This window comes from Lissotriton helveticus, chromosome 6 (genome assembly GCF_964261635.1).
Source record: "Lissotriton helveticus chromosome 6, aLisHel1.1, whole genome shotgun sequence".
Lineage (NCBI taxonomy): Eukaryota > Metazoa > Chordata > Amphibia > Caudata > Salamandridae > Lissotriton > Lissotriton helveticus.
Genome location: NC_136067.1, coordinates 680390250 through 680413426, shown reverse-complemented (window position 1 = coordinate 680413426; position 23177 = coordinate 680390250). Strand labels below are relative to the sequence as shown.

The window sequence follows — 23177 nt, the reverse complement described above, 5'->3', positions numbered from 1 at the left end:
ACTGTTTACGCTGTACGCATTATACTTCGCATTCTGTCTCACGATTGTAGTGGTGAAGCACCTTCACCCCACATCCGTCAGTCCGCATGCTGTCACAACGCGGTCGTTACAACGCATACCATTACTCCGCAAGTCGTTGCAACGACTTGTGGGGGGGGGGGGGTGGGGTGAAGGTGTTGGATTTAAAATCCAACACCTTCTTTAAAGTCCGCAAAGACTGGAGTTGGAATAGTAAATTTTACTATTCCAACATCCAGCGCCCCCCCCTCCGCAAGTCGTTGTAACGACTTGCGGAGTAATGGTATGCGTTGTCACAATGCTGTCGTTGTGACAGCATGCGGATTAATTGCATGCGGAGTAAAGAGGCATATTCGATTGTAGCAGTTCACCTCTCTTGCATGAGAAAGAAGACTGTTCAATAAACTTCTTTTATTGAAACGCCCGTCTCCCTATTTCTGTGCAAAACTCTGTAGAAACGAAGCATGCACGATTGACTGAGTGAAATAGTTCTCTATTGTTTCCACGTCTCTCAAGATATTGTTCCGGTTCTAGGGGAAACAAAGTTATCCTGTTTATGCAGTTGTCAGAAACTAATCCCTTCTTGTTTACTCAAGAACGTTTCTAGGTCCCACTGAGTTAGCTGGCACACACAATTAAGTTTAGTATACTCGAAAGAGACATACTGTCCTCAGTCCTATGTCAAATCTAAAGTGTATATTATTCCAATACGCAGAGCCTATTGGGAATATAGTAACTACACTACACAAAGTTGATAGAGAAATTGTAGCGGAAACTAAACCCAAAGGCTGCAAGTGCTTCACTTCTAAGAATATGTTCTAAACATCTTTAGTTTCCTTGACGTGCTAAGCTTCATGTTATGAAAGTTGACGGAACTGCAATTTCTGACGTGCTAATGACAAGTTGGGTAACACAATATTAGTATAACACAATGAAGTTTAATTTTACTACTATAATAGGTATAGCAATATGAAAACATTTTGTTACTATGCATTTTAATGCCTTGTGATCACTACACCAGGTTTGATAATTGTGAAGCTTGTATTGTCTGTTCTGAAGCAATCAATTTATTTACCTTTCAATAAGTCCAATGTGAGATGTGCTCACTTCTTGTTATATGTTTCTTTCTTGTTACAGGTCCATCCAAATGAACTGACGAATGGTGTAATAAATGCTGCTTTTATGCTTCTTTTTAAAGATCTTATCAAGCTTTTTGCATGTTACAATGATGGAATAATTAATTTATTGGGTAAGTCACAATACCACACAGTTCTCTGTAGGTTTGGAAGCATTTAAACAATGCATTAAATAGATCTGGGATGCATGGAATTTAGAATCTACAAAAGTGCACGATAACAGACACAAGCTTTAGTAATGGCAATATGTCTAGCCTTTACTAAGCGGTGCAAATCTGTATGCTTTGGAAATTTCACTGTGTGTTTGCCATAGATGACAAGTGTGTGCATTCACAGTGGTCTTTTGTTGAAAACAAAAATGCCTGTATCAAAGGAGACACCTATTCACTTTTCCAATGCTCTTTTCAATTAAGCTGGTTGTCGTTCACAGTGGACCTCTAAATTGAAAATGGAAAATAACCACTAATGTGTCATGGTGTAAGTTCATTAAAGTAGTTGCCTTCTTAGTATGGTGAATTACAATATTTTTCCACCATTTCACATTGGCTCTGTGCCTATTTATAACTTTAAGGATTTGAAGGAGAGATTAAGTGGGCTGCAAAGACACTTATCAGACAATGACACTTAGTAAGTTTACTACTGATTACGCACAATTCCTCCAATTACTCCAGTGAATGTCACTTTTCCATAAAGCATATCTGAAGAAGAATTAAGCCACACTCCATGGGTGAGAGTTCAACGTCCTTTTAATTGCAATGCATAGCGCTAAACTATGTTTTACTCCACACAAGGTGGCACACTAGGACTTCTTTCAGTGAAATGTGTAGCATAGGACCATGACATTGTAGTTTATATTAAAGCATTAGCCTAGGAAAAATGTGCTACTGTTCTCTCTTAATAAATAAACCAAACATCTCTCGCCCCCTTGAGGTTTGTTTAAATGGTTTATAAAGTGAATCCAATTTACTGTTGCCCATTTAAAAGGCGCTCTTGACCATTACACACTATGCGGTGTGGAAGATTTGAACGTCTCGTTCTTCCACTGCAGAGAGGAAATTCCTCTTCATGCTAACACCAGATACTTTTCTTTTTATAGTTTTAACTCATTCTGCTGGGCTAGAACCTATTATCTGGATGATGAGTAGGTAGGGAGCAAGGTGTACTGATGTCATCAGTGTACAAACAAAGTAAAAAGAGCTGCTCTGCTCAATTATTTTTACTGTACTACTCAGTGGGCATATCTTGTGGGAAAGTCCACTAGACATCTGTGAATGAATATATATATATTAAATGCGGTAAAGTCTGCCCTGTCCTAAAATTGGGCCAAAACCCACCCCCTAAATCCTTGGGTGTCTTTCTGCTCTGGGGCTGGTAGATGTTGAAAGGCCATTGGATGCCAGGGATAGATTGTTTAAAATTAAAATGGGGTGGTTATTTGTTGTCCTGGTATAGGTTGATACTCCCACCCCTAAACAGTGCTTCCTTCACCAAGGGGCATAAACCATCCTCATCCCCATGGCAAGCAAGATTTTTTTTTTTTTTTGGTATCATTACTACCGGCCCTGGCGAAAATCTGTGAAAAAATGGCTTTCCGTCAATTAGACAACTTCGTGGAGACCTCGCATGCCTTGCACCCTGCTCAATCAGGGTTCCGGACAGCCTATAGCACCGAGACGGCTTTGGTGGAGGTATCGGAGGCCATCCGGGAATGCCTGGACGGAGGCGGCAGAGCGGTGCTGATTTTGTTGGACCTCTCTGCCGCCTTCGATACGGTCCCCCACGGGCTCCTCCTCTCCAGGCTCTCTGCTATTGGCATTTCTGGTCTAGCCCTGGACTGGCTGATGTCATTTCTGACCAATAGGACGCAGCAGGTTTGGATGCCACCACATGCATCTCAGCCCAGGATACTCTCCACGGGAGTTCCGCAGGGGTCTACACTCAGCCCCCTGCTGTTCAATGTTTATCTGACCCCTTTGATTTATTTGGCGGAACATTTTGGGGCAAAAATTATGGCCTATGCCGACGACACCCAACTTTTGTTTACCTGTCCAGGTGACAATCTGGATACGTCGGCTGTTCATGACTGCCTCTCTTCTGTCTTCCGTTGGCTGGCACTAGCTCAATTAAAGTGTAACGAGGACAAATCAGAGGTCCTTTTTTATGGAACCTTCCCCAGTAACTTCAGAGATCTTCTATGGCCACATGACATTCCCTGTCCTAAATCTATGGGCGGCCCAGCTAAGAACTTGGGGGTGTGGTTCGGAGATAATTTAAAGTTCGACGACCACATCAAAAAACTCACAGGCGTCTGTTTTGGAACCCTCAAAGCCCTGCGTAGATTTCTTCCCCTACTGCCAAGAGACGCCAAAGAGACAGTGTCGCGGGCCCTTATTCTTTCTAGGCTGGATTACGCGAATGCCCTATTTACCGGTATACCATCTTATTTGATCAAACGGCTCCAGGTGGTTCAGAACGCGGTAGCTAGACTCCTGTTTAATATTCCTAGGAGGTCTAGCGTCCGCTCCCACCTGCGTAGTCTCCATTGGCTTACGGTGGCACAGCGAATCCTTTTTAAAGCGCTGGTTCTCTCGTTCAGAGCGATGCATGAGCTCGGACCAGACTACTTGAGGAAACGTTTTGCTCTTTATGTTCCCAACCGCTGCCTCAGATCTGTCAACCAATGTAGAATGGTTCTTCCTAGATTTAAGTTTGCCAGGTTGGGCGGTCAATCTATATCTGTTTTGGTAGCCAGAGCCTGGAATGCTCTCCCTTTCCACCTCCGCACAATGCAGAATATAGTCCACTTCAAGAAAGGCCTAAAAACCCATCTGTTTAACCTGGTTATCTAAACGCTTCCATTGCCCTCCTCTCTGCTCCTCGCACATCCTCCCCTCGCGCCAGGATACTCGTGAGTAATAGAGCGCGCTACAAAATATTCTATAACATAACATAACATAACATAACATATGGTTCTGGCCTATGGGCTGATAAGAGAGAGATTATTTCTCACTCCCCCCCCCCCCCCCCCCACCAATCTGCCTCCACTGGGAGGTGGGAAGAATATGTGGCACCCATAAGTAAGGGACGCAGTGTCAGTGTAAGCAAACTCCCGATCCCCATTCTATTTCTCACTTTTTTTCCTGATGGTCTTGTGGGCTTTCTGACTCCTCAGAGCAAAAAGATCAGAAGTAAACACCCTACTCTGCCCAACCAGAGAAAGCAGTATTTCTGCACCCATTGGGAGGCCTCTTATGACATGAGGCAACAAGTTTTTGCTAGGGCAGGATGTATTCTTCAATGATTATTCTGGGGAAAAATTCCAATAATTCACGTGAAATGTTTGAACATTTATTCGCACTTTGTTCGCCAGAGTGGGTGAGATGAGTGAACACCACTGTCCTGAATCTATGTTTGTCTTGAATCATTTAATTTATGAGCTCCTCTGACAATGGGCGATTCTCATTTTCTACTAATTGCAATCATCTATCTGGCCCCAATATTTGAACTATCTATGGACCACTTGCAATGCTAATGTTTTGTGAAAAACTTCCTTCAACATATGTATGCCTAAATCTATGTTCACTGATCCATAATGGATAACTCTTCTCCCCACACTCCCCCACACACCCCACTGAACCCCTACTTATCTTTTTTCTCTTTTCTTATCCGCTTACTTTTTCTCTTCCACTCTTTGTGCTTACCCTATGTTGATCATACACTGTAACTATAATGACCAAACCCTCTCGATACACTCCATCCACCCTTACTTCTTTGGTCTAACTTCTCCCTCTCCCTCCATGTACCTTAAAATCCTTATCCCTAACCCTGCCTCAGACCCATCAACCTTATTATTCTAAACACAACAACCAAATACCACTGAATGTGTGCAATGTACTTACAGCCCTGAGGAAGCCCCAGGTCGGATGGCTGTGTAAGGGGTGAAAAACGTAAAAAAAAGCTGTTCACTCATCTCACCCACTCTGGCGAACAGAGTGCGAATAAATGTTCAAACATTTCACGTGAATTATTGGAATTGTTTCCCGGAATAATCATTGAAGAATACATCTTGCCCTAGCAAAAACTTGTTGCTTCATGCTCACTTTAGTGGGTCAGGGGTTGTACCCCCTGCCTAGGGCAAGAATAAAAGAATAAACTAAATGCTCATTATTGTGGCGAGTAAGGGATTTGGACCTTTTACCCCATCACTCCTTAAAGCTCTTATGACATGAGTTATAGAGGTTGGGCACCGGTTTTATTGGGAGAAATATTGGTACACAGAATAGTGGAACATTTATTACTTATAATTATTAAAAGAAACTGGTTATTAAGCGTGCAGGAGGTGAGGGAACCAAGGGTCAATTGTAGCCCTTGACCCTCTCAGGGTAGTGAAGTAGAGCAGTCCAAGGCCTACTCAATAATATGGGCTAGTCATTGACATTTTCTGGCAAATAAAATCGCCACTCAATGAATAATTGTCCAGTTAGTGCATTTATTACACACACTACTAAATATTATGCATTAATTAACGCATATATACACCAGGCAGATGGAAATACCTTTGGTGACAATCTAAAATCACAATGTATGGTGGTATCATTTGAAACAAAGCAGGACTAGTGGCTTTGCCGAGTTTTCACTGTGGTAAAATATAAGGAAAGCCTATTGGCTTTGCCAAGGGGTTACCGCATGATAGGAAAAGTAACCACATGGTTAGAATTGCCATCATCTCACTGAAATCAGTAGCCATGTTGAAACTGCAATTGTTATTGTCAATAAAAGTGAGGCAAAGTTTACCAAATATTATTATCAATATACCTTAAATAAAATATTGAAAATCAACAACACTTGTGACTGAATCATTGTTTTACATTTCAGGTTGCATTAAATGCAGCCGTGAACCAACCCCTATCTGGTCCTTTCACCTCCGGGGCTTTAGAGAAATAGCTCCACCTCTGGAGTGCTTCAAAATCAATGAAAAACTTAGTTGGAGTCATTAATTCAATGACTCAGGAGAATTACAGGTAGTTTTTAAAATCGTCTCCGGATCCAAAGCAAAGGCCCAGCCATATCTAGCCTTTCCTGCTGGGAACAGGAGACCAGCTCCTCTGACCAGGGAGCAGCAAAGGAAATGCTTCCTCCCAAGGTGCTCAAGCGGGTAACTGGCAGGGCAGCTGGGAGAGGTAGCGTCTCATGCCCCTGACTATCCTTACCTGCGGCCGCTAAGAAAATGGAAAGTGGCAGGAGACACTCCTATAAGCAAGCCACCCCCTAATGTCCGGCAAGGATTTGTCATTTGATTTTCTCTCTTACATGGTGCTCCAATGAGGGGTAGGGCCAACACCAACATGCGCAAGAAGTGCTTGGGGGTGCAGGAGTACAGTAGTCTCCTCTTAGGCCGTTTTTATAAATTCTCCCCATGTCTCTGGGGTTTAAATCAATCAATCATTAATATAATTTGTGAAGCCCACTACTCACCTGTGAGGGTCTCAAGGCGCAGGGGTGGGGAATGCTGCTACTGCTCGAAAAGCCAGGTTTTCTGAAGGTCAGCAGGTCTTGGGTCTGCTGAAGGTGGGGAGGGTGTTCCAGGTCTTGGCGGTGAGGTGGGAGAAGGATCTGCCGCCGGAGGTCGCTCTTCGGAAGCGGGGGACTGTGGCGAGGGCGAGGTCAGCGGAGCGGAGCTGGTGAGTGGGGGTATAGAAGCTGAATCGTCTGTTGAGGTACGTTGTTCCGGTGTTGTGGAATGCCTTGTGTGCGTGGGTGAGGAGCTTGAAGGTTATCCTCCCTCTTGTTGACCGGGAGCCAGTGCAGGTCTCTCAGGTGGGGTGTGATGTGGCTGCAGCGAGGGATGTCGAGGATCATGTGTGCAGAGGCGTTCTGGATGCATTGCAGCCGTCTCAGAAATTTGGCCGAGGCTCCTGCGTAGAGGGTGTTTCCATAGTCCAACCTGCTGCTGACGAGGGCCTGGATGACCGTTCTTCTCATTTCAGTGGGGATCCACTTGTAGATCCTGCGGAGCATGCAGAGGGTGTTGAAGCAGGAGGAGAAGATGGCATTGAGCTGTTTAGTCATGGAGAGGGTGGAGTTGAGGATAACTCCTAGGTTGCTTGCATGGTCGGTGGGTGTTGAGGCGGTTCCCAGTGCGGTCAGCCACCAGGAGTCGTCCCAGGCCAAAGGGGTGGATCTGAGGATGAGGACCTCGGTCTTGTCCGAGTTCAGCTTCAGTTGGCTGTTCCGCATCCATTCAGCGACAGCCTTCATTCCTTCGTGAAGGTTGGTTTGGTGGTGTGGGGATCCTTAGACCAAGTGCTTTCGGGTTGTCACAAGATTCCTCTTGTACAGTGCTGCTTTAACTGTATGTCCTTGAACAATCCTGTTTGATGTAATTTTGGCGATTAACAGCCTTTAAAAACTCTTATTGAGTCTCCTTGTTTATTTTCTGTGTAATGCAGTTTGCATACATGTTTAACTGTCCTTTGAAGTGATACCTGTTGGAACATTGTTCTTCTACATGTATATCCTACCCAGTTCCGACATGGTTTATGGGTCCTACTCCTGTCTTTATTTGCACTACACCTGGTGAGGTACTCACAACCAGGTTGCCTCAACCTCGCAGTGGGAAGGAGCACTTTGATATTCTCTGTTCTTCCTGGTATCTTAGGACAGAAAATGTTAAAAATATCTCCACAAAACCCTAACTCAATTCTTTAAAAAGAGAGGCCCAGCAATATGGTTACAAACAACATGACACAAAGAGGCATTTGCTGAGCCAGTGTGTCTATTCTAGGTCAACATGTTTCTTCTGCTTTGCGAGAGCACAGATTTCAGGGGATCTTCTAAAACCCTTGTACTTCTAACCTATACTGAGCAGGAGTTATGCATCCATGTGAATTCCATGCAAGATCAGAAGATGGTTATCCCACCCTTCTTACAAGGTGAGAGGATTGAAATCTGATTATCCACTTTAAGGATTCAATAAAAGAAGAAGGAACACAAACAGAATTACGTCTGTGTTAGAATAGGGGTATTTTAAACCATGAAACCCATGCACCGCACTATCCACTCTAAATCAGTGAGATCTCTAACCTTAGAGATACCATCATCTGTAAGCCAGGATAAGAGACTTGGTGTGATTAAAGTACCGGTAACAGCTAGTGTTTAAAATATCATGCTGTCATCTCATTATCCAAGTATACTCACAGAGCAGATCACATATTTACACACAAATAGTATAGTAAATACATGAATGTAAGCCATCAGTCTCTTGGGGGCATATTTCTGTGAGGTTTGCCTCATGCTTGCACCACACCACACCACATGGTACATGCACAGCGCAGACCTCCATGACAGATTTATGATTTATGAAGCCATGCAAAGCTACTGTCCATGGCTCTTAGTGGCTTCATAAATCTGGAGTAAGGCAGTGCAGCGCAAATCACTGTTGCCTTTCTCTACCCTGGGTAGGTGTTCCATGGGCTTTGCGGTGGGTGTTCCTGCGCAACTCCCATGGATTTTGAAGCGTTCCTAGAGTTACAAAGACTTGTAAGCCTGGGAAATGTGCTAAAATTGTACGCTTCCCAGGGGAGGCGTAAAGAGGATGAATATCTGTCTCTATTTTGTCATCCTTTCTAGGTGTGCTGCATTCTGCAGTACACATGGAATGAGGAAAAAGCCTCTCAGGATTATTATTGTGCAGGAAGCTGCCCCTTCTTGCACAAAACAATGCTGCCTAAAACAGTCACCCTTGTATTATGGTGCAAAGGTGCCTGCATTGGCGCTATGCTGCCAGAGCGGCACCAGCGCAAACGAAGAGGACCAGAATGTGCCGTATTGGATAAATACGGTGCATTCCTGCCCTTTCCCTGTGATGCAGGGCAGAGCAGCAAGTTGACATCCTGCACTACCCCGCACCACAATTTTCATAAATATGACCCCTAGCGTTCAAGGTGGAGACATATGTGGCAATGGAGATTATCCAGCCCTTTGCTCCCATGAGGCCTGCAGATCTTTTGAACAGTAGCTGGTACATGGTTTAAACAACTACCCATATTCTAATATAGACTTAATTTCTTTTGTGTTCCTTCTCCTTTCTTAGGATTCTTGAAGTGGATAGTCTCCAGTTTTCAATCAATCCATCCTAGGAGAATTAAGTGCTACAATGAGGCACTTAGCTCTCAGTAAGGAGACAATTGTGGGACAATTATTTGCATAAGCCTCACATCCTGCATAACTAATAACCTAATTTCCTACGATTAGCAATTGAATTTCTCTCTACTTTTGGCTTCAAACTTGTGAGCAAGTCTGAAAGGAAAAAACACATTCTGCAAAATGTCCCCTGAATCATATGTCACCATGGGTACAACCAAATTCAGATTTGTACAAATAATTCACATTTCACACATGCAGAGATTTCTTACATACTCATTTTTGATTCATTAGATTTTCCATGTAAATTGATCCATAGTTGGTGCACAATGAAAAATCATTCTTCTGCAGCTCAGTTGTTTGCTCTGTTTTTTCGACTACCAAAAAACACTATATACGCTTGTGACCAGAAGAGTCTGCCAGACATAATGGCATTTTACTTTTGTGTAACTGTCCTCAGGTAAATTAAAAAATATAGATGAAAATGCACCTATTTCTATTTATTTCTACTTATAGTCATTAGTGTTTTATTTCAATGACTAGTTTTTCTGAAAAACCATTAGATATCTACACAAATGTTCCCACACTGGATTCAGAATAGTGTCTACTTTTCAGAAAATTTGGCTTTTCAGGTTCTCCTGTGGGTTTCACATCACTTTCCACCTCAAATTGCAAATAGGTAAGAACCACAAAAAACTGAAAAATAGATTACCATTTAATTGCAAACTCTGCATTGTCCTGAAGTTGGCAAGAGACTGACCTTAGCACAATAAACCTTTTGTTAAGGCCATGTTTAGAAAGAAAATCATACAATTCTTGCATAGCACTTTTCCACCTTTTTCTAAAAACAAAAAACAAATTTCGCTACATTTGACCTATTTTCTTTATTTCCTTCTAGGCCGATCCACAAGCTCAGGGTACTTTTAGACTCTCCAACATGTGGGAGAAAAACTGACTTGTGAAATGTGGCCTAAATATCTTTTGTGGAAAAAATGTTATGAAAGCTTAAGTGCAAATATCACAAAAAAAGCTCAGGGTTGGAGATCAGCTTGACCGCTACCTAATTGAGATAAATGTATGATATTTGTTGACTGACTATTGGTGGAACTTGTTTAGAACCTTTATTTGAACCAGGATACTTACTTTGGAGAACCCTAGATCCAAAAAAGGGCAACGAGAAGGCAAGCATGTGTGGTTTTAGTAACAGTCAGATAATGGATCAGAGGAAGTGAAAAGCAGTTATAGAGACATTATCTGTGAGAAAAACTCGGTTGACTGAGAAGGGTATTCTGCTGCTTTCTGAAAGTAGGATTGTCTTCATATATAGTGAGATAAGATAATTGAGGCTGGGTTTAGATGGCATAGTGGTTAGTGCAAAATGTCAGTTACTGTGAGCATATTGGTAGTGGACGTTCATGGAGGCAGTTCAATGTGGTTTTCAGGTATTTCTGACTGAACATTTGTCTAGTGACAGTCATAGATATTTGATTGGTTCTTATGGAAGGCTTGCATGAAGGATTTACTGTATTTAGATTGGGCAGTGATATGTCAATGATGAGGGCAGCTTAGTGTTAAATTGAGAGGAAAAGTGTTTTATTAAATAAAGGCAGCTTTTTGGGTGCTTGTTAGGGGAATGTCTGATCGAAAGCTAAACAGATCTAGTATGGTGATGTGAAATCATCCAAAGGAAAAGTAGGAACAAATTTGAAATGACAAAGATCACTGCATCACTTAGAAAGTGGCCTTGTTAGTCATTGAATACTAACCAGCTCAGCTTCAGTTTGGCATGCATGTCCTGGAGCCCACAGTCTACAAGGAACCAGATTCTAGATCTTAAAGACCAACTATGTTTGACTTTAAAAAACAGAAGGAGAACTATAATGAAGGCAACCAAGTGAAGTGAATCAATGGAGCATTCATTATGCTCCTATGTTTATTTCTGTGAAAAGAATATCAAATGAAGGTAAATCAATTATGAGGCAAATGCATTACAACAAGGTTAAAACATATGAATAATAGGCTCAGTGCCAGTGACAGAAGCTGCAAACCACTAATACAAAGGGTGCAATCTTAGGGGACTATAGAGTGGCCATCTTGAGATTCGGCCATCTGGATGTGACAAAGGAATGGAAATGAGGAGGGCATGTTAGGGTCTGGTTTACACTTGAGTCGCCAAATTACATTAAAAAAATGTCTGCTGCACTGAATAGATTATAGTAGAAAGTCTTGAATATGAATTAATATATATATATATATATATGTGTGTGTGTGTGTGTGTGTGTGTATGTGTATATAATATATATTCATATTCTAGACTTTCTTATAATATAATCTTAAATGATAAATCGTATAATATATGATAAAGAATTGAATGTGATATACAGTATGTTGATTGAGTGTCCTTTTCTTGTGTAAAGTAGTCTCTCATGCTTTACAAGGGTACGTTTCCCAGGGGATAAAATTATACAATAATCATAGCATGAAGTGGCAGGGTAGTATTCAGATGCCAAACCCCACTCTGTGTACTTGTTAAAGTATTGTCAGCAATAGGCCTGCACTATCAAGCCAGACCTAATAATCTTTAAGGTGAAAAGTTCCAATGATAGGACTTCTTGCAAGACTTTGGGCCTGATTTCAATCTTGGTGGGCAGGTTACTCTATCATAACTGTGGCAAATATCCCGTCTGGTGAAATATAAATCCCGTTGTATGCTATCGGACTTATATTTCGGGGGACGGGATATCCATCAACGTTGTGACGGGGTAACATGTCCACCAAGACCATAATCAGGCCCTTAACGTTTGGAACTAGGTAAGATGAGAAGATGGTTTGCAGGATTATAGCATAGAGAACCAGAATTTTCAAGACTGGAGCACAACTGGGGATTTCAGGCCTGGAACAATATTGGGGCTTGCTGGACCAGAGCAGAGCTGGAGGTTTCAGGGTAGGGGCAGAGGTGGGGTGGGTAGTAAACGAGCAAAGCTGGAGTGTACTGGGCAGGATCAGAGCTTGAATGTGCAGGACAGAAGGAGAATTGGAGCAAGCAGGATGGACAAAAGTGAGTTGAGTTTTGCATGACTGTAGCAGAAATTGCTTGGGAATACAACTGAAAGAATGAAACTGCAGGGGCAAACTGGAGATACATTGATCATAGACTTGTTATAATAATGCTTTAACAGGAACCACTGCACATGAAATGATCAAACGCAGAGAGAGAGAGAAACAGGAGATGAAAACATCAAAATGTACTTAGATTTAGTTGGGGCCACACAACAGGTAAGGGATGGTCTTCGAGCAGGGGCCGGTTGGCAAGAAAGGGGAGGTCTTATATCTTGACATAATTGAATGGTGGCTGTCAATCTTGAAACTAAAGAGAAGTTCCTCTCTGATTTCCATACATGGCCAACATATACTTTCTGTCTGCAGCCTTACCTATTACTGACCTCAGTTATGGCAGCATGTAGAATTTGAAGTGCATATCATGTATCTATTACTTTAAATACTTATTTTCCCTCCTTCCATGAGAGCCATGTTGGGAGACCATGAAATATTCTGCCTGTAAACCATGACTGGTCAAGGACTCGCACTATGTGTTGTTTCGATTTGTTGATCTTTCACTTTACCTTTGCTTTCTACGTGATGTTGTTTGCATGTTCCTTTATATAGGATTTTTCAGAATAACTTAATACATTTTTTCCTACCACTCTTGCTGGAAAACTGGTATACCTTCACCATATTTTCTTTATAGCAAGTTTGCATTGTTAATCTGGAGTCTCTATTCTGCTGTTGCATATTGTACTATTTGTAGGTCTAAGAGCCCCATATGCTGAATACAACTGTAATAATCATCAGCAGTTGTCCAGATATGCGCTCCATAATTCGTCACTCCAATGACATTTCATCATTTAGTAATCTTCATGTCATGCTAAGAATTGCAATGTTTTACATAGTAATGTTTAAGGGAAGCTCCAATTTCACTATTGAGGTGGCACCAACAGTGTCCCCCGTGACCCAGGGGTTACTTTATTTGCTTTATTGTATTAATGCTGGTATACACTGCTAGATCTGTCTTTGTATATGTGTGATCCATGCCATTACGAGCATGTATGTATGTCTTTTTTAATGGACTATAAATTATGAAATGCTATTGGTTTTGTCCGCTTTTGTTCATTTTGCTTTTTAGAAACTTGTACATTTTCCTATTTTACCTAAATGAATACAATGAAACCAGGCTTTAGGCTGAACCTGTTGACACAGCAAATTCATTTCTCATCTGCAAGCATATAGGAATTTTTACCAAGATGAAACTGATTTGATTAATGATTTATGGATAACGGAATCATAGATATGTTATGAAACCTATATGGTGAAGCTGCTAACACTATACTCAACTGCTGGTGCAATGCTCATAAAAGCTATAGTATGACAAGTGCATGAACTTGCATTTTAAATTAATTTATGTTGATTGGCATAATTTACATTTTGCTCTGGATATCTTGCCTTTAGAGAAGTTTTTTGAAATGAAGAAGGGACAGTGCAAAGATGCTCTCGAAATTTACAAGCGATTTCTAACGAGAATGACTCGAGTATCTGAATTCCTTAAAGTTGCAGAGGTAAGCTATTGTAAAATCTGCTATTCCATTTGCTGTGTAACTGTTTTGTTATAGAAAATAGATGACAAGATATAATTCAATTTAGATCAGTTTTGATTCAACATAATTCCTATAAGACCAACCAACAATCAGAGGTCTTGAATATAGTAAATCCAAAAGGAGGTACGGCAAAGTAAATAACATGTTTAACATAGAGCCAAGTTGACTTAACATGTATAGCATAAGTCCCTGAATCGAACACTTTCTTTGTTTGAAAGTGCCCTATCCAGAGGTTTCATACATGTAATGTTAGATTTCAAGGTGGTTAATGAGTGCTGGCTTCTATATATGTTGCCAAATGATGGGCATAATTCTATGAACAGCTCTTTATATTTTATATTAATCTTCGGTCTCATTTCTTTTTAATAAATGTCTTGGGATTACTTTTAGTCCAAAATTGTAACATCGACCAGTTCATTTTCATAAGTCAATTACGTTTTTAAGTTAGACGCTCATCCATGGCACTTGCCCTAATTTATCATTTTGCCTCTTTCGCTCCAAGTGTGTTATCCTTCTCACACTACCGAATACCCCAGGCTTCTCACCAGTAGCGGGCATCATTATATGTAAGATATAATGTATTGTGAGGTATTCATAACAAACCATACTTACAATGCAGCTCATATTGATTTTAAGAGGAGACTAGTATCGTCATATATGTCCATTTCTCAGCTACAGGTATCCACAATGTATGGTGACTTCTCTCAATTTCTTGATAAATGTGTTCTCAACATTGTTGGGAAGTGTTTCAGAGTTTACATTCCTCATTTCAGTACTTCTGAGCCCCCTGAAACCCAACATATTAGACTTTGTCTCCCTATTGTATGCATAAAAAGACTGACAGCTAAGCAGATAGATTGGACACTCAACTGATTCAATTCCAGTGAAACGTGTACGTGGCTCTGAAGGAAATCAAAATATTAAAGTCAACTTTCAACTGCTCATTTAGTTACCCTAGAAATCTTCTGCTTTCTGGTGTTGGCAATCAAATAGCCCAAGCCCACCCTGCTGGCTTTTATTCTACAATTTTAGATCATAACCAGAAGTCAACCAGAGCATTGCTTCTTCAGAAATGTATCAAAAATTGTCTCATTTTATTTTAACAATGAAACTTCTGCATGACTGGTTGAAGTTTCTTTAGAGTTCATAGCTCTTAACATTCATGTTATGCAATCTACTTGGTGTGCCAAGCACTTGCTTGAACTCCAGTATGTCTTAATTTTGAATTCTAGCAGAGCTATTTCAGCCTTTCACCCTTCTGAGTTTGTTGAATTGATATTGTGATTATATTAGTGAAAGATGCATATATATCTACGTAGTTGGTTTGGATGAATCTAGAAATGTGTGTTCTGTCTAACACCCCCCTCAAGCTCTGTTCAGGTTAGCAAATGATAAAAGAATTTCATTCTCATCTAACCCTGAACACCTGTATATCTTCAGCAATTTAGTGTTTGAACCTTTCTTGTCTCTCAAAGTTCATGGGCACAACATGTTACCTTGCAAAAAGCTTGATCCAACATCTACCTTCCTTGAAAAGCCTTGTGGGTCTTCTGTGCACTCACAAAACTACTTTTTCTGGTTATTCATTAAAAATATAACTGGTAATGTACATAATCCTGTCTTCTTCTGACCTGCAATGGATGTCTTATTGTTGGTCCTGGACCGAAATAGCTCACCTGTCTATCTTGGTAGAGTGATAAAACTGGAGTCACAAAATTGGCATTCATTATTATCCCCCCCACACACTGTCACCCCGCCCATGTAATCCAAGAGATCCATCTTCTGACTCCGCAGGGTTTTTCTTCTGACTCTATTTTGACCCCAACACAGATGGCTACTGGTGATAATGTTTTTCATAATTCTTATATGTATATAAATCTTCATCTATAAGCACGAGCTCTGCACCAAAATATGATCACAATTCAAAGTGCAAATATAATATCAAATCATTCTGTTTTTAAATATTAAATTTAATATAGCCTAGAATGTCTTTGTGTATACCTATGTGTAAGTTCTCCAAATTAGTCTTCCTCCATGTAGTTAGCTATGGCGGGTCAGGCTCTTTTAGTATTAGAGCTCTGACAAGAGAAGATATTTACAACTGAGCACATGGAGAACTTGGTGCCTTTACGTCAGTAACTGGACGAAAGCTGATTATTCATAGAACACCCATTGTAAAGCCCTCCTCCCTGTATCCCCAAACCCCCCAGTATGAAAACCACACTAGTTGGGTGGACCACCACGTTTAGTGGTTGTAGGGCCTACATCTTCACAGTGTCATTCTCTAGGAGTTAAAAGCACAAAATTGCAACCTGTACTGTCGGAGGACTCTGATGCATGCACCATACAGGTAGTGGAAATAAATACCTATTCAACATTCATTCTCTTCTGAAGATCTATAACACTGTTCAGTCAATTTGACAGGTTGCGAAAATGGACCATATTTTCCTCAGGGTGTCCATAGTTATAGGAACCTTAAACAAATATTATGACCTCTCTTTTCAGTAACAAATATTTTATGCCATCTTCTTTAAATGCTCTATTAGCGCAACAACAACACATTGTACATTTCAAAACAATACGATAGAAGAGCTCTGTTACTTCCTTTGGTCATTTTCCTTTGGTCATTTTCCTTTGGTCATTTTCCTGGATCAAGATGTTTTGGCTCAAGACTAGGATCCCTGGTCATTTACTTCCACTCATCCAGCCGCATTCAGGTGAATTATGTTAGACCTTGCATCTTTGGTGTGGTTTTATATTATACGCGACGGTAGTAGAGAATTTAAATAAACAAACCTTATGAAAGCAGATGTTGGGTATGATATAAAAAAAACTGTATTTTTTATTGAGGGTAGGCCTGTATTTCCAAATTAATTCATAAAGCAGAGTGTGCATGTAAAGCAGAGTGTGCATGCAAAGGAATCTCACCTGACTCCGATATGAGCTGTGCATGTCCTCTGACTCGTGTGCCCGTTGTACAAGTTAGCAGAGGTCTTTTTGCCTTTTCCTTGCTCCAACAAACAGTGGTGCTCCACGCGGAGTTGACAATGGCAGGCTGAAGGACCAAATTAAAACCAAGTTGCAAACAAGAAGCGGCCGTCATTGCTGAAGCTGGCATACCGTGAGTGCTGTGTGGGGCTACATATAAAATAAACAGACGCCATTGTTATGCACTCTGACAGCATGCTCCCTAAATGCTAATGAAAGCTAGAGGGAGGTACTAAGGAGAGACTAGTATGCCTATTCACAAATCAAAAGCTATCATTTAAAAAAGACAAGAGGGGCCAATTGTAAAGATGGGTGGAAAATGGGCAGAGCTTAAAGTCCATACCTGAATGCAGCATGTCTCGAAGAGACGGCGCAGCACTGCCTAGGCGAGACCTAAAAATTCCCTCTTATGGTGAAGTCAGATTTTAAATTAAAATTTTGATAATGACACTTTTAGAAAGTTGCCATTTTCCTGCCTTTGCCATTTAGTACCTGCAGCTGTCTCTGGGTCTCATGGGTGGGTGTAGCTGACAGTTGGGCTTGGTTTATTCCTTCTAGACAGCCACACACAATAGACCGCTTAGGTGTGCCTGGATGGACCATCACTGGCAGGATGGGAGGACGGAGCTAGGCACAGATCTACTTACACTTGAATAGGCTGTGTCCTGCCACCAAATAAAGGGCGGCATACACCCTGTAGTTAGACTGGAGCTAGGCAGGATGCGTGTGAACATCAAAAGGAAACTTGTAGAAGCTTCTTCCACCTCTAAGGAAGGCACAGGTATAAATATTGGACCAAAGACACCAATAATTCAGTACGCTTCTGGACCTGTGGATACTTTGCCAGGAAGGACTGATATTCTGCTGAAAGGACTGCCACTATGTTGGACTGCTTCCCTAAAGGACTGCTGCCCTGCTGTGCTGACCTGCTGACCTCTTGCCTGTGAGAAGGACTGGACCTGCATCTGTTGAACCTAGAACCCCAGAATAACTCCAAGGGCTAGTTGGCTGGCGACCTAACTAGAGCCTCAGGGACAGAAGGCTCTAACAACCTTGAACCCAACACTTGGACTCTGCCATCTGTGAGTCGTAGGCTGCTAAGTGGTGCTACCCTAGTCCTAGACCCCTGGAAGAGGCCCTGAAGGTGCTCTGCCAGCCCATTGGTGGATCCAGCAGAACTGACTTATCTCCTCTGCTGAGCTGCACTATCCTGAACAGAATGTATGCATCCCCTGTGCTGCAAGGGTACTCCCAGCACAAGGACTCTGCATGGACACTGCAGCCCTCTTCAAATCCACTGATGTCCGAAGCTTCCCCAGACGTAGGTCCTCGCAATGCAAACCTCTCATCAACGGCAGCCTCAATAGTAATGCAAATTCTCACATTGCAGCCTCACGGCTTTTCTGGAACCAACACATCGCCCAGACTGTATGACACATTCTGTGTGACACATTCTTAACATGAGACCTCCCAACGTTCAGCAACCAGGATTGAAGGTACTCTTGTTCAGCAGGCCTAACAGGGTCCCTGTAGCCGGCTCGCGCTCCTTCATGGTCGGCCCTAGCTTCTAACTTTGTTGCTAACCATCGTGACCAGATATCCAGAGTTGGCGCTTTTTTGCTTTTTGGCACTATTTTCTCTAAATTCTTAAAAATTGCATATATCTTGTTCTACTGATTGGATTTTTGTCATTTGAATTTTTTTTATTAAAATGTATTCTGTTTTTCTAAATTGGTGTGAGATTTTTTTGGTGTTGTTTTTAACTTTATTCCTGATTGAAGTGCTGCATAAACACTTTAAGCGTTGCCTCCCAGTTAAGCCTGATAGCTCTGTGCCAAGCTATCAGACCTTTGAGCACCAGATAATTTGGGATTTGCATCATCTAACCCTGACAAGGATTGTTGTCGGTGCTTGAGTAGGGATTCACCCTATCAGCCAATAACCTAATTTCTCGCAAGTTGGAAATGACTTGCTGTTCTGAATTTCATTTTATATCCTTTGTGAATCAGTGTAGATTAAATATGCCTCTGCTGTGCACTCTCAAATTTAGTGCTACCTCTAGGGGATGCAACTTTTAATGATGCTAATTCATCTAGTACTACCTATGTCTTCAATACTGTTCCCCCTAAAGTTCCTGCAATGCCCAATTCATTCCATCTTGCTAACAAAGCCCACATTATAAAACTGAACAAAACCATCCCAGTGAGTCACAATTCTTCAAATGGATTAGCATGTAAGTATGTTGTGGCATTAATGTAGTGAAAACCTTGCCTGGAAACAATAGACCACTGAGCAACAGGAGTTATGATGTTTATGGGAATTTGTATGGTGTGCTAACCACCCTTGTGGGTATGCAGGCTCTTGCACAGGTTTGGAGGTATGTAGTTCCTGTATAGTTATTTGAAGAGCCAGGTTTCCAGCCTCTTGCGGAACTCAAGAAGTAAGGAGGAGGCTCTGATCTGTTGAGGGAAGTTGTTTCATGCTTTGGGTGCAATGTAGTAGAATGAGCAACAATTAAGCAAATTTATTCCCTTTGTGAAATGATTCTTGACCTATGGTGTCTCACAAAATATTCACTCCAAATCACTCCGTGCTTACTCTATCCAGGACTATTGGAACAAAGTCCCATTCACATACTGAATGTATCTCCCAAGTTGAGAAAGTAGAACTACAAAATCACTATATTGTAATAGTCATTAATAATTAACCTTGACAATGTTGTTCACAATTCGATTCTGTTTTATTAAAACCATTTATCAGTCATCTCCTATAGTGTTGAAAACAATGAGTTCTTGATTAGTATCATATAGACAAATTACACGATATTACAAACATATATTATCTGAATCATCATCATTTGAAAAATGTCATTAAACAATAAAAACTCAGAGTTGTTTACCAAAACATTTTTTATATAAACATTTGATGCAAAAGCCAGAAATATGTTGACACGTTCCGGTGGATCTTGCTTTTTATGCACCACCTTCCTCAGCACAATGTTAAAAACACAATAACCTGTAGATAAAATTGAAACAAAACACAGAATGACGAATGCATCATAGCATCATTTTTCTAAAACTTTACAAATATTGTCAGGGTTAAGCCCCTATTATTGCTATTTGTAGTAATGCTTTCTTGAAAAGGTACAGATAAAGAGAAAACCCATTTGTCAGTTCTGCCACTCCTCATTCATTCACCTTTCTTTGTGGGAAACCTGATTTATTATAAAAGGCTAAAATAGTGCCCTTAATCGAATATCATAGCTTTGCGCTGGGATTATAATTATGAATTCTACTAACTGCCCCAGTCATACACTTTCTATGATTTCCACAAATTATTATATGTGCCTACCTTCAGTAGTATTGTTAAATCCTCCCACATTCAATCTGGGAAGACGGACTTATAATCTATTTATCCCTCTCCTTGTTTCTGGAAGGTAACACAATTTGACAATATTATAAAACCTTCCCACTCCTCGATTTGATATTTACATTGTTGTCAATTACCCAGTTCCCTTTGGTATGAGGGTTACTCTCTATCTTTTTATACTGAGAATGAGCAACCATCTTCTCTGCTTCTGTGAATGTGGGGGTATGTGCAAGTGAGTGTGAGATAGAGTATACGTGCCTGGCAGGCTGGTGAAAGCGTATGCGGCTTTTCAGGTATGCTGGTCCTGTGTTGTGTAAGGATTTATATGTGTGTGTGAGAGGTTTGAATTGGCTTTGCTTGTGAATGGGGAGCCAGTGAATCTCCTTGAGGTGCAGTGCGATGTGGGATGTCTAGTAAGAGTCTTGCAGCGGTATTCGGGATAGTCTGAAGTCTGTTTAGAAGTTTAGAGATTCCGACGTAGAGTCCATTCCATAGTTGAGCCTACTTGTGAAGAGTGCTTGCTTAATGGGTCATCTGATGTTCTGCGGGAGCCACTCGAAAATCGTTTGTACCATGCATAGGTTGTGGAAGCAGGAGGTGCTCACTGCATTGACATGTGCTGTCATGTTGATCTGGTTGTCTAGGATGATCCCCAGATTTCGTGCATAGTCTGTACATGTTGGTCCCAGCTTCGATGTGGAACTAGATGCGAGAAAATGGTTAGGGTTCAAGATCAGTTACAGTGAAGTAGGAAGCACACAGAAATAATTGCTCCAACATCTCCCGAATACTTCAAACTGAATATTCAAAGGCATGTATCTGCCTCTTGAAAATATTATTTTTTAAAGTTCTTTTTATTAACAAAGTAAAACAAAGGCATCAGGTGACAACACATTAGTTTCTTTTTGACAATTACACAGCATCATATGTCAGAATAAGATATTCCATTACATTCATGGATTATGGGGAATCCAACGCCACTAACACTTCGGCGGCTGGGGGGGTACATTTATTCCCTCTAAAGCTATTCCAAGCACCCCACCCTTTCTCCCATTTCCGGGGGCACCCCCTTGCAACGTATACTGATCTCTCCCTGAACATGCACCAATCTAGATCCTCCATCCACCTCACTATCTGGGGCGCTTGACTAGCCCCCCACAGCTGAGCAATGTTACGCTTGGCAATCATACACGCCAGGGTTACCCATTGTTTTCCCATACAAGGTCAGGTCCATGGGTTCCCAGACATTCAGCACACATAGTCGGATTTCCAGCGTCAGCTCAACCCTCATTACCTCACGGATCACATCGTGGATTTTAACCCAGTATTCTTGTATTTTCACACAGTGCCACAAAATGTGAATGAATGTCCCCGTCTCTCCACTTCCTCTCCGACACTCTCCACTCTCTGCCAAACCCATCCGTACCAAGCGGGGTCCCGTGATGTATGACCGGTGTAGTATCTTCAATTGCACCAATCTAAGTCTCATAGGGATTGCCACCACTTTTGGGGAGGAGACTGCTTCCCTCCAGTCCTCTTCATCTAATATCAGGCCCCTCTTGAAATTTTTAAACAATTAAAACATTTGTTTTCGGAAGACTGGAATTTAACCTGATATGAAAAATTCAGCAGTCTCAGATTTTGAGGTTATAAAACCAGCATTATGGTATGATTCCAGAAATCACCCTTTCGATTCAGGAATCCAAAAGGGATGCTATCAAATGTTTTGTAGTATTTCCGACCTCTGTTACTTGTGGCAAACTATGACATTTCCAAGTAAAAATCACCACTAAGAATTAAAACGGCTTCAGGAGCTTTGCAAGCAGTCAGTAAATTATCTGGATTACACCCTCGGTTTTTATTGGTCAAAACAAACACTTGCAATAATAAGTTCAGAATTGATAGTTCTTTTTTTTTGGGATGGTCTACTTTTTAATCTCAGTTTCAATAAATTAGTTTCAGAATTGAAATGTTTCCCAATTGTCCATCTTTCAGTATGTAATAATCAAACTAGACTTTGGACAGCCTCAGCTAGATCGTACTCATTTGAACATACACATGCAAATCCTTAGATGTTGAACTAGTCTGGTATACATGCATCCTGTAGTAATATATTTTCACATTCACTTAACAAGAAATAATACTATCAGTCTATAGGGATTTAAGAAGTCTCTTTTGAATCTCTATTTTCTGTGAATAAATGGGGCTAATGAGAACTTACCCTGTTGCTAGTATACTTGTGGGAAACAGTTCAGCAAGAGTTGCCAAATGGGATCTGTCATTTACTTAATTAACATTAGATTACTCAGGTCTACCTCTTCTTTAACCTCCCTGTCTTCATAACAATGCAATTGTTGACCATTTCCTTTTTACTTTATTTAGATGAGATGGCATTCCAAAGGTAAGTTGTTGGTTAACATCCACTCAATATAACACTGCTCCTAATTGGCTTATTATTTTACCTTTCTATGCCATTCAGAACAAATTCCTAGGTGTTTTTTTTCTGAAATAATCCTTCTGCCACTGGAAAGAACCAAAATCTAAAATTTGGAAATCCTTAGCAATAACTGAGGCGTGCTGATTTGGGTGCAGTGGCTTTAAAGTACAGATAGTGGCCGTTTCCGTGAGAAAATTAAAAAGAAAATGTATTTACCAGACAAAGTAAAAACTTTACCCCATGGTGTTGATATTTGCAAAGTCCACTGAAACCCTTGACCCGATATGTGGCAGTAGTAATAAGGCCCTTCTAAAAAAAAAGGTAATTCTAGGATTCCCTCTACGGCACTCAGGATAAGATTATGTCAATAAGTCTTTATTAATATATAAGCATAAATGAGGCCCACACGCAGGTGATGGCAAGGCATTGTGCTCC

At 41.0% G+C, this 23177-nt stretch overlaps 1 protein-coding gene across 10 annotated transcripts in view; it reads left to right on the top strand.

Moving 5' to 3' along the window:
- SNAP91 (synaptosome associated protein 91) overlaps window positions 1–23177 on the top strand; it is a 797825-nt gene that overhangs the window by 295043 nt on the left and 479605 nt on the right. For all 10 annotated transcript variants that reach the window (XM_078648151.1, XM_078648145.1, XM_078648146.1 and 7 more), the window contains exons 7-8: window positions 1156–1267; window positions 13803–13909. In XM_078648151.1, coding sequence (XP_078504277.1) covers window positions 1156–1267; window positions 13803–13909 — 219 coding nt within the window. The remainder of the gene's footprint in view (window positions 1–1155; window positions 1268–13802; window positions 13910–23177) is intronic.